Source organism: Etheostoma cragini, chromosome 18 (genome assembly GCF_013103735.1).
Source record: "Etheostoma cragini isolate CJK2018 chromosome 18, CSU_Ecrag_1.0, whole genome shotgun sequence".
Classification (NCBI taxonomy): domain Eukaryota; kingdom Metazoa; phylum Chordata; class Actinopteri; order Perciformes; family Percidae; genus Etheostoma; species Etheostoma cragini.
This window is the reverse complement of record NC_048424.1, coordinates 1,358,302-1,370,801: the sequence shown is the minus strand read 5'-3', so window position 1 is coordinate 1,370,801 and position 12,500 is coordinate 1,358,302. Positions and strand designations below refer to the sequence as shown.

Genomic DNA, 12,500 nt, shown 5'->3' with positions numbered 1-12,500 from the left:
CTTAATACTGCAGCGCCACTACATTTAAGGGAAAAATATACTTTTTACTCCATTTTCTTGAAACCTATAGCTACTTTTTACATAGTCTCGCATTGCCAGACTTATCGCCACAGAGTTGTGGAGTACTTTATTTTTTATTTTTTTAATAAACCAATCACAATCGTCTTGGGCCGCGCTTAGCTCCGGACACAGCGACGTGGCTCTGCAAAATAGTCTGCAAGGAACTTGTTTTGGTGGAACATTGCCAAAATAAAACGTCACATGCAATATTAAATGAAGTTAACCGTTCACACAATACGGTAACATGAGCTCTTTAAATTAGCTCCAGCTTACAAAACTGAGACGCGACCGTGTGCACTTTAGTACACCTTAATCAGAAAAGATGTTACTCATGTCATGTCATTTTGGACTTATTAGGGAAGCTCAGGTGATTTTTAACCATGTTGATCTAGTCTGGTATTTTACTGTTAACATAACATCTTCTTCTGTCTCTCCCTCCGTTGCAGCCAAGCATGATGTGAACGGAAACAGGACTGTTCCACCTTTTCCAGAGGGGACAGAGATGGCCGTATTTGGTGAGCTGTTAATTTCCCGGTTTATTTGGCTCTCTGGTGTATAGTAGCGGTGGTTTATAATAGCTACTATCATGCTAGTTTAAGCTCATTTTGATCAAGTCATTATGTAGTGTTTAAATCCAACGTGTGTTGCTTCAGGGGCTAATCCAAGTCACACTGCTCCTCTTTTCTGTCTTCCACTGGCCTCCATGTAAATACTCAACCTTCAAATCTGACAATATCTGAACCTTTGTGTGTTTTTTTTTTTTTTTTTAACAGAAATGCAAATGATTGTTTTCATTATAAATGTATCTGTAGATTTTTTTTCTTGATTAATTGATTAATCATTTAGATTAGGATCTCAGAGGCCAGAGTCATGACTTCAGTTTGCCTGTTTAGTGTAACTGACAGGCTCAAACTTTAAGATATTAAATTTGCTGACCAATATGACAAAGAAAAAGGTCAAATCTTCTTATTTTAGTAACTGGAACCTGATAAGGTTTCCTTGACCGGTGACTGAAACAGTTAATCGGTTGTCAAAATAGTCGCTGAATTGTTTCTGTTGCTCCACTAATTGGTTAATTGACTAATAGTTGCAGTCAGTACTCACACACGGCAGGGGCAATAACAGGATTTAAGTGGGGGGGGGGCACAGGGGGGGACCACTAATCTATCGGGGGGAGAATATAGCATAAAACAATCTTGTTGGGAAATATTGGATATGATAGAACAACACAATGTAATTTTGCTAAATAAAACCCATCACATTCATTATTAATTTCACTTTTTTTATTCAACAAATACAATTCACATGTTCTACGGGCTATAGGCTAAGGCAAAAATGTGGATAGTCATCATGGAAACATTAATTGGTTGTTGGGAAGATTTTTTTTCACATAATTGTGTAAAAATAATGTGCAATACACTTGCAAGAAAACCTTGCTGTACACGGTTTTCAGATAATTATAAACAGAACAGAAAATGAAGTGCAAGACACAACTTTTTATTTCAGCAATAAGTGCTCTACAGTAAGTTCAATATGTTTCTACGTCTGCACAGGTCTCAAAATTTTAACAAAGTACAATGTTGCCATACAGTGTGTGTTTTAAAGTGTGTATCCGTTAACAAATGGATAGGCAGCGATCGGCAGCAAAGGGACAGTGCTCTGGTCCAATGGAAATCTCATTTGTCAGATTGACAGCACTCTAGCCCAATGGATTTGGAGGGGGGGGACCTGCTCCTTGAAATGTGATTTCGGCCCCGCCCCCTGGAATATGATTGGCACACAGGCCTTTTCTGTTTGGTTGTGAAATGGATTGGATGTTGAAGACTGTTCATCAAAGTTCTGGCTTCTGTTCTTGAAGGTATGGGCTGTTTCTGGGGGGCAGAGAGGAAGTTTTGGAGGCAAAAAGGGGTTTATTCCACCCAAGTGGGCTACGCAGGAGGATACACACCTAACCCCACCTACGACGAAGTCTGCACAGGTACCATCAGCACACCCATACACACTCACACACACACAGCGTGCTGGACAGTGGGTTGTCAGCTGAGAGTCAATAGAAGGTGGAAAACAAGACACACATGAATAGAAGAGTGAAGGGTTTCCCCCCGGCCCAGTTATACTGGGGCATGGATACAGCTGCTATTGAAGCCTGACCACTCGGAGCAGACTGTGGTTCTGTGTGATCCATGCCCAGACCTCCGAGTGATCCCTCCAGCCAGCCAGGACAGAGTGAATCCATCATTAGATCTGCATCACCACCTCACTCTCTTTCTTAACTGATTCTTCTACAAAGTTTCACATTACTAAATAACTGTCAAACAGTCATGTCAATGTAAGAGCTGAATAGAAGAGTTGATCACACTGATATTTCCTCTCCTCGTAATATATAGTGGGGTTAAAAAATGTGGGCCCCCCCAGGGATGAATTTGTATTAATGTGCATAAAGAAGCCAATAAAAGATTCAAAAATCTCCAAAATGCATCAAATGACAGATCAGACATTCGTTTTACATGTCACAAAAAGTTAGATTTTACTTCCATCATTTACACTTTCAAAATAGCAGAAAAACAAAAAGTGGCGTGTGCAAAAGTTTGGGCACCCTGCAGAGTTAATACCTTGTACCTTGTATTTTTATAATTAGCACCGTATCTCGGCAAATGACTTGCTTTTCACACCTTTCCATCTTCAGGAGAGACAGGAAGTATTCGTTGTTAGGTAAATATTTACAGTCCGGTCAGTTTAGGTTTGAAATGTGTTGATTAAATTTGCATTAGCTAAAACAAAATCTACCTGTATGTACTAGATTTAAAGGACACCCACTCTTTATTTTCACTTTTTTCATTTGCAGTTCTTGTCTCTAAGCCGTCTCCTCCGACAGTCAAAGGAAAATGTGTTTTTTATTCGGTCAAAAGCTGAACATTACAGTGATGACAGAACATCTGGTTCATGGTGCACATTTAAAAACACAAAAAAGGAAATACTACAAATAAGAACGCAAAGGATTTAACAATGGGTTGTGTTTCGGCCATCTGTCCACAAATAAAGCCACTGGGTGAAATCTGAAGCCCTTTCCAACTCTTGCTGGTGCAAATAATGAGGTTCGCCGTCGTCGCACGTTTAGTCCTTTTTATTGTACATATTTTAAGATAAAAGCACATACAAAAAGACCGACTTAAGTGATTAAAAGCCAGGAACGGCAAGATCTAAAAACATTACTGTCACACAGCTGAGGTTGAAAAACTGTGTGGCTTCCCAGATCCAGATTTCCCATCCACCTCACCTGTGATTCAATTTATAATCTCTAATTAGAACCCACAAACAGGTGCGCAGGTGACGTAACAACGCAGACCTCCCACACACACACACACACACACACACCACACACATAACGAACATATATAGCCAAATTGGCCATTACAGGTTGAATTTATAAAGTTAATTAATTTGTCCTTCAGGCTTTAATAAATACGTTAATCTATTAAAAAAGCAATGCAAGACAATCCATGAAATACTAACCACCTAAAATAAGAAGTGTGTAAAGTTGTTATTTTTAGTTACATAGGTTGTTTCTTTCTGCAGCAACCAATGGTTTGGAGCAGGTGTCTTCAACGTCTTATAGGCGAGAGACCAGAGACCGAGTAGGGACCCCCTAGCGCATGAATGGTATTCTATTGAGTTGCATGTTAAACTATGCAGAATGGATGAAAAGAAATGCATATTATTTATGCATCATGTGTTAATGTTAACCATACATCTGAAAGGCACAGTGACTCCTTGAGATTACCTGTATGGCTACCTTAATCATGGTAAGCTTATCTTCAATGTGTACATTTATTTTCACAAAAAAATTAATTGGCCCATTGATTATCGATTAATCTGTTTGGGTCGTTAAAGATGATGTGATTCTACTTTACAAAATGTGAATATGTTGTAGTTTCTTCTCTCCTCTGTGACATTAAGCTGAATATCTTTGAGTTGTGGACAAAATGAGACATTTGAGGACGTCGTCTTGGGCTTTGGGACACTCTGATCCACACGTTTTACCAATTTATGACATTTTACTGTTTTACAAACAACTAATCGTCAGATTAATTGACAAGTAAAGTTGGAGCCCTACTTCAGTGGTTGATCAAACACACAGTCACTTGTTCATATTGAAACGGTGGCATAATGAGAACGTTAGATAATGTACCAGTAAAACGCCTGAGCTCTGCTTCCAGCCACTACTGTATTTTTCCATCTTGCCCGAGATGCTTTTATTCCAGCGAGATTGTCCCGCCGAAGCATTAATTTGATATCGACCGCTGCTTTGTCTCTGTTCGCCTATATCTACCGTAGGAATCCATAATTCCTGATATTAAAAAAGTAATAAAACAGAGAGAGAGAGCTGGGGTGGAGACAGAATGAGAGACAGGAGGCAGATAAGGTGCAGTAGTGGGTCACACTCATTACCAACGCCAGCTGCTGTCTGTCCATCCGTCTGCTCGGGTGATCCTTATATAATCAGCTTTGCACTGATATGAGCGTGGATGTTACCTGTAGTTCGGCTTTTTCAGTGTACATTTCCAGTTGAATCCCACAGTCTTCATCAGTTCTTGGGTCTTTACATTTTTCTTGGCACTTTTAGTACTATTTGAACATTTACGCCTAAAAGTTTAAAATGATATGTGTTTGACCTTGGAAGCAGCAGTGGACGGAACAATTTAAGGTCAACTTGTTCGTTTCTTCTGGAGCTTTCAGAGACTTTAGGACTGTTTTTTTAGGACCTTTTCAAGCAAGAAGTCCTAAGAGTCCATCACAATGTACCGAACTCTGCAAATAATGACGTGTGCATAATAGGTCAGAGGTCTGGATGAAGCAAGTAAGTTGAGAAGGTTTTGTCACTGCAAGTTCTTAAAGAGGAAGACATTCTGTTCCTTTATAATCGTCATACAGAACACTTTAATACTCATTTTCATACAATGGGGCAGTAAAAACAGTACATATTGCACCTTAACTTAAATGATTACCTAATTAAAACACACAATAAAAAAACTTATAGATAGATAGACTTCATTAATTCCAAGATAGATAGATAGATAGATAGATAGACTTTATTAATTCATAGATGGATAGACTTTATTAATTCCAAGGTGGATGGATGGATGGATGGACTTCATTTATCCCAAACTGGGAGATTACTGTGTTACAGCGGCAAGTTACAAGGACATATACACAGAAAATACAAGAAATATGCTAGAAATAATCAGATTAAACATAAAATAAGATCAAAATACCAGAACACCTACTGAAAAAAATTACTTATAGGAATAGGACCTGGGGAATGAAAAGAATATTCTGTACATGAACTGTGTATACCACTAGAATAATGGTTGTAGGCTGTGAATTGGAAGGGAGCTCAAACATTAGTGGTAAACTCTTTGTGAAACCTCCGCTGTCTCGTGACCAGATGTTGAACTCTGCAGGTAGGACGGGCCACGCCGAGGTGGTGAGAGTCGTCTTCCATCCAGAGAAGACCAGCTTCGCCAACTTGCTCGCTGTTTTCTGGGAAAGCCACAACCCGACTCAAGGTACAACCTCTCAGCCACCGACTCGTAATTCCGATTATTCGGACAGTACTCGAACGCAGCGTATCTCAGTAGCATCCTGTCATGAACTGAAATGTGAAGTTTCGACCTGTAACTGGCACGAGATCAAAAGTCACGAGGTCACCGCAGTCATTAGGATTTATGCTCTGTATCAGAAGTAATGCACGTTTGACCAAAGTTTGATTGACAGACTGACAGACGCACGTTGCCGTCTCTAGAGCCGCGTCGCTCCAGTGGCTGAAATCTTTGTGCTAACGAGACATTGTGGTTGACAAGCTGACGTGGAAATGATGAATGCAATACGTGAGGAAATGATCAGTTCACAGTAAAAAAACAACAAAAAAAACAACAACAAAAAACGCATTCAATTGTGCCAAGACAGACAAGTTATATTTTTGGAAGAAGCTGTCATCTGTTGTGTTCAGGTGATCTGATGTCGCCTCAGCCGAGAACCGAGGAGGACGACTGCAGGTCAAGTCAGCTGAAATCTTGATATTACCTTTTTCGTGTGTGTGTGTGTGTGTGTGTGTGTGTGTGTGTGTGTGTAGGGATGCGACAGGGGAACGATATTGGGACAGCGTACCGTTCCGTCATCTACACCGACACAAAGCAGCAGCTGGAGGAAGCGTTGGCTTCCAAAGATCAATACCAGAAGGTACACGCGTCTATTCACCTATCAGCCTTTTATCAACTGTCATCGCCACTACTCTTCTACGCCCGCTGCATTTGATCCGTCTCTTTTCTTCTGTCCTCATTTTCTTCCCTGTCCCTCCTTTCTTTTTTCACCGACTCCATTTCCCAGCATCCCCCTCTGTTGCCCATCCCTCTTTCTTTTGTTGCTGTGTGTAAAATCTGCAATATACTGTATGTCCATATGCTTTCTTTTCACACACACACACACACACACACCCTCTGTTGAACTCTCTCCTGCTGAGACTTCTGCATCAGTATCCCACCAACAGGGCTTGTTGCTATGGAAACTGACAAAGATGAGGTTACCCTATTCTTTTCTATTCTACTCTAGTGTAGTCTGGTCTTCATTAAAGTCCCCTTTCCCTCTCTTATTCCTCCCCTCGTTCCTGCGTCCCTTTCAGTCTGAAACCTTGCTTCCCTCAGATGGATTTGTCTCTGACACTCGGTCTTTGTTTTACTCTTTCTGTCTCCGTCTCCGTCTCCGTCTCTGCTGAAGTCCAGTCTCTGAAACATCAGACACTGCATTTATGATCTAATGGAAACATGAGCTGATGTGTTGAGCCAAACAAAACCTGGGTCCTGGGTTTAAGCAATTGAATAGATTTGAACCTAGAAAGCATTATTGCAGTCAGTGGGGGCCTATGGAGATTTTAATTGCTTTAATCATGCCTCTACTTTTAATCAATAGCTGCCAGGAAGTAGAAAAAAATTCCATTTGTCATACAGGAATGATGGAGACACAGCGATGCGAAGACTTCGGATACTATATCCTAATCAAGTGCTTTTAGAATACTAATATTGTACTTGATTAAAGCCTTTTTCACACATTCATAAATCGGTGTGACACAGGTGTATTTCTTTAGGTTAATGTTCCTTAAAGGGATAGTTTGGATGTTTTGAAGTGTGGTTATATTAGGTAATTATTCATAGCCGGTGTATGATCTACCCTTTGGAGACGCAGCACCGACACAGAAGCTACGCAGAGTACCACTGTGGACGGGGGCAGCTGATGAACACATCTTACCTACCTCAGAAAAATCTATAGTTTATGCCATATTTAGAATATTTTCACCACTTTACCTTGCCAGACTACTTTGACAAAAGCAGTGCAGAATATAGGAGTTGCTGGTCTACCGCTGCCTTGATTGGTTAAGTAAGTCAGTCTTATTGTGTGACTTTGTTCAGACATGGCAGCATATTTACACAAAGAAACAATGCTAGTGCAGTATTTGGCTACCTGAGAGTGGTGAGTTTGTCTGTTTATTATCCCCATTAGCTGCTGTCTGTCTCAAACAGAATCCACTCTACTGTCTCATTAAGTTATAGAACGTAATATACCGTGGAAAGAGATAGTTTTTTGTCCTCCACAGACTGCATAACTGGTGGATTTAAAAACTTAATTTGCCATCTGTGTCTTAATTTAAGACTTTCATGAATCCACTAATGAATTTTCAAATCAATTAGCATTGAATCCAGCTGTCTGTTTTATTATGTACAACATGCACAATTATTGAAATAATTCAACGTTAAGTTGGGACCCTCGTTTTAGTTCTTAATATCCTCTCAGGACTGATTGTTACTGTGGTTATTTGCCTCTTTCACACAGTTGTGTAGTTTACTGATGTGTGCGTAATAGATGGTGGTTGGGATATTAAATATATAACGGTGATTTTACATTTCTCTCTCTGTTCGTGTTTAACCTTGTGCTGCTGTGCTCTTTATGTTAATCTGACGGCCTTAAATTCAGACTTGGGCCGTGTTGAAGGTGATACTGAAATCTTCCAGGTCCGACTGCCACTGTGGATTTTATGAAAAAGTAGTCTCGCTTTGCCAAACCTTCCTCCACAGCACTGCGGAGGAGGGTCAGTCTAGTCCACACAGCTTTCAGGGATGGGAGAATAACATGGTCTTGTTTATTTGCATTTCTTTAAGCCAATCACAATTGTCTTGGGCGGGGCTAAGCGCCGGACGGAGCCACTGTGCCGCTGTCATATAGCCTCAGGAAGGAACCTGTTTTGGTGGAATATGTGTGCTTTCAAAAGGTTGTTTTAGTCATGCAACAGAAAACTCAGATTGGACAGATAGTCTAGCTAGCTGTCTGGATTTACCCTGCAGAGACCTGAGGACCAGGTAACCATAGTCCTCAGATTGGACAGATAGTCTAGCTAGCTGTCTGGATTTACCCTGCAGAGACCTGAGGACCAGGTAACCATAGTCCTCAGATTGGACAGATAGTCTAGCTAGCTGTCTGGATTTACCCTGCAGAGATCTGAGGACCAGGTAACCATAGTCCTCAGATTGGACAGATAGTCTAGCTAGCTGTCTGGATTTACCCTGCAGAGACCTGAGGACCAGGTAACCATAGTCCTCAGATTGGACAGATAGTCTAGCTAGCTGTCTGGATTTACCCTGCAGAGACCTGAGGACCAGGTAACCATAGTCCTCAGATTGGACAGATAGTCTAGCTAGCTGTCTGGATTTACCCTGCAGAGATCTGAGGACCAGGTAACCATAGTCCTCAGAAATCAGCTGACCAAAGACAAAGAACGCCAACACAAAGAAAGAGGAAGGTGACGGACATCCGGCCTAAAAGAGTTACATCTGGCGGAATTCATAGCAACAACGGAGCAATCCCAGAAGTGGATCGTTGTGGAAATAGACTAATGAAAAAGTGACCAGGGTGCTTATTCAGATATGAGGCAGACATGTTATTCAGCCATCAGATTAATGATAATAAAGGTGTGCATTGCCGAAAGGAGCTTAGAATTGTCACACAATTGCGTAAAAACCCAGTCAATCTCAAAGCCTTTATATCAGAGTATCTTAGCACTGATTTCCCAAGGCTCTAAAGACCAGCAGCTTGTTTCCCAAAAGTATCTTAATGTTGAGATAATTGTCAAATTAATTTCATGCAGCTTGTTATAAGCACAGGTTGTTTTAGGTCCCAGTAAACTCATTTAATGGTTATAAAGTGGAGAAGTAGCTGATGTGTGCAGGTGTGCTTTTGTTCCCTCTTGCGTTGAGTTGAACTATGATGCACTTTGTTATATCATGCTTGTCTTAAATAGATGTCATTGGGAAACAAAAATGCAATGCAACAAATCCCAATGCTGAAGGACAGTACTTAATCACAATGAGCTTGAGCACTGGGACAAAAGATATCTGGGAAATACTGTATACACAACAAATGTCAAGATCCAAACAACCAAGCGATTCACTGAGCCCACTCATGCTGCGGAGAGTGTTGACCTTTACCAGGTTACAAAAACAAGATATCACAGATTTAAATCTTGTTTTTCCTTCAGGCTGTGGATTTCTTCGGTCCACAGAGGTGAATCCCAGTTGTTGAGTTGACCTTCTAGCACCAACATTAGGCCAACATCAAAATCTATCAGGCGGATTACTGCCAAATTGACAGAACTGGGCTATTTTGTGGTCCTACTAAGTTACTTTAAGGGCGTTTTCACACCGACAGCCTTTAGTTCGGTTGGATCGAACTAGAGTTTGTTTGCCCAGGTGAGAACATGGCAATCAAATCGCACCAAAAGCAGACCAAACACGCGTACCGAGACCTGCTTGAAGAGGTGGTCTCAGTACACTATCAATCGATCTCTGGAGCAGTTTGGTTGTGGTGAGAACGTGATCCGTACTCAAAACGCACCAACTACACATACTACATACTAGATACATCTGACTACCTACTAGACATACTACATACTAGATACATCTGACTACATACTACACATACTACATACTAGATACATCTGACTACATACTACACATACTACATACTAGATACATCTGACTACATACTAGACATCTGACATTAAAGATTTGTGTTAAAATGACATGACAGAAAAAGGAAAAACAGACACGAGATCATCTTTCAGAACACCAAAACGCCGACTAAGTACAATAAGTCCTCATATACACCAAATTGTGTGCAAATGATGCAAGGTGTCGCTGTCTGTCTAAATATACATTTACGCCAACATTTCCACGTTCACACAAGATATATAATAGTGGAACAGGCATTTACTGAGCACTGCTCCTCAGAGGATTAACCCATTTAAATGTGTTGACCCATTGTGTCATTGTTATATAGAGTTATATATAGTATCATCCTGAGGTCTTTTTTCATTTATAGCTGGCAGAAAGAGAGAATAGCACTTTTTGAATTCAATTTTAGGAGATTTAGGGAACGAAGCTTTGATCTATAGTGTCCATAGATGGATCGAAAATGGATTGATTGATTGATTGATTGCTGGATTGCTGGCTTCATCTAACCACTACACCTCTTTATCCATTTTTCTAGGTTCTGTTTTCTCCATCTTTTTTCACCAGATTGCCTCCCCCACCCTTTTCTCTGTGTGTGTGTGTGTGTGTGTGTGTGTTTGTGTGTGTTTGTGTGTGTGTGTGTGTGAGCAGTTGGCCTACAGCAAACACACTTCATGCCAAACCATCTGGACCTTAAATCTGTCCTACACAAAAAACACTTTGGTTGCAAAACTAACACACACACACACACACACACACACTGATGGTTGGAGTTTGTTCCGATTATGTTTTGACTCCTTTTTTGATTTTATTAATAGTCTGTAACTATATATATATATATATATATATATATATATATATGTCATCTGAAGTCTTCTGTATCTGATGTTTTGCACAAAGCTTCCACACATTTGTGTCACAAAAGAGGAGGACATTCAATAATTCAGTGCTTTTTTCTCTTTGTTGAGAGTAGCTGCAGCGTTCACTTCCGTACATTGACTTTGCATGCAGACTCAGCGCCATCTTTAAAATATTAATGAATCTGTACTCCCAAAACCATCTCTGGGTGGAGTCCTCCACTTTCCTGTTGACGAAGTCCTTGTAGGTGGCTGTCGTCTCTTTGTCCCTACCACACTTCTTCTCTCCTCATTCCAAACATGAACATGTAAAATGCAACGCAGCACGGAGGATTTTCCCAGGACACGCCTCGCAGGCACTCACAGAATTTTGATTAATATTCCCTCCGATCCCCAGAGTCCAATAATGTCTTCTTCTTTTCCAGCCGCATTTTCGCACAGGCAAACATAGACGATGCAAGTATGAAAACGGGATGTACAGATGGAAGAAGAGAGAAGGTTTAAAACCATGGGTGGTGATAAAAGAGAGAGAATAGTCTGGTTAATTTGGTGTCAGGGTATTGACTATGTTCTCTGTGCCGCCTGGCTCGGTTGTATTGTTCACACAGAGTGATTGGGGAATTGTGTGTGCGTGTGTGTGTGTGTGTGTGTGTGTGTGTGCATGTGTGTGTATATTTCTGTGTGTGTTTAGTACAACAGCACTGCAGAAAATTACCTTGCAGGCGCCTGGCGGTTGTCTGCAGCATGAAAGGAGCCTCCCTTTTCTTCTCTTGCCTCCTACCGTCATTAGGGTGTGCACTGCGTCTAAAATGGCAGGTGTACGTGGTAACTGTGTGTGTGTGTGTGTGTGTGTGTGTGTGTGTACTTGCATGCTTGCTTTATGTAATAATGCGGGCTTGCTCGGTGGGTGCTAAAGCAGCGTGTAGGCCTACTCATCGTTCTGGCATGTCATTCCCTCTTGATACACCTCCCCGGCAACATTTTCTTTTCATAAACACTCATATAGCTTCTTCTAAACACAAAACAGCTGATTTTTCCCCCCTTTTCCTTTCTATTTCCTCTTTGTCTACAAAATCCTTCTCTAGCGCTTTAAACATGCCAGCTTCACCTTTATTCTCAGTCCTCTCTCCGTCTCGTGGGTGCTTATCAGTATCGTTCACGTTTCCCCCGCTTTACCAGAGCAGTCAAGGTATTTGCATTTCAAATGAGAAATCTACTTGTCTGACATGCAAATTAATGCATGTGAATCATGCATCTATAGCAGGCTGCTAACATAGCAGCAGGATCTGCCCAGAGCAACGCACTGAAACACTGAAAAGCCAGGGAGGATGTTTGAGGATTCCACTAGAGCGTTAGCATGGAAATTTGAAGCCATTTTGGGTATCACAGGTAGTGTTGGATGATGTCAGTACCCATGTTTTCTGTTAGCTTTAAGCTGCCAATTGCCAATAGTTTGGGCTTATTCATTATCTTAACTGAATATTCCACCAAAATCTTTTCAGTATAAAGGCCCCCCCCCCCCCAGACA

General features: G+C 41.0%; 1 protein-coding gene across 4 annotated transcripts in view; it reads left to right on the top strand.

Moving 5' to 3' along the window:
* Positions 1 to 12,500, top strand: part of msra (methionine sulfoxide reductase A) — a 32,558-nt gene that overhangs the window by 15,654 nt on the left and 4,404 nt on the right. For 2 of the 4 annotated variants that reach the window (XM_034899785.1, XM_034899784.1), the window contains exons 2-5: positions 507 to 575; positions 1,919 to 2,038; positions 5,523 to 5,627; positions 6,194 to 6,300. In XM_034899785.1, coding sequence (XP_034755676.1) covers positions 507 to 575; positions 1,919 to 2,038; positions 5,523 to 5,627; positions 6,194 to 6,300 — 401 coding nt within the window. The remainder of the gene's footprint in view (positions 1 to 506; positions 576 to 1,918; positions 2,039 to 5,522; positions 5,628 to 6,193; positions 6,301 to 12,500) is intronic. The other 2 variants (XM_034899787.1, XM_034899786.1) reach the window with 1 other exon arrangement.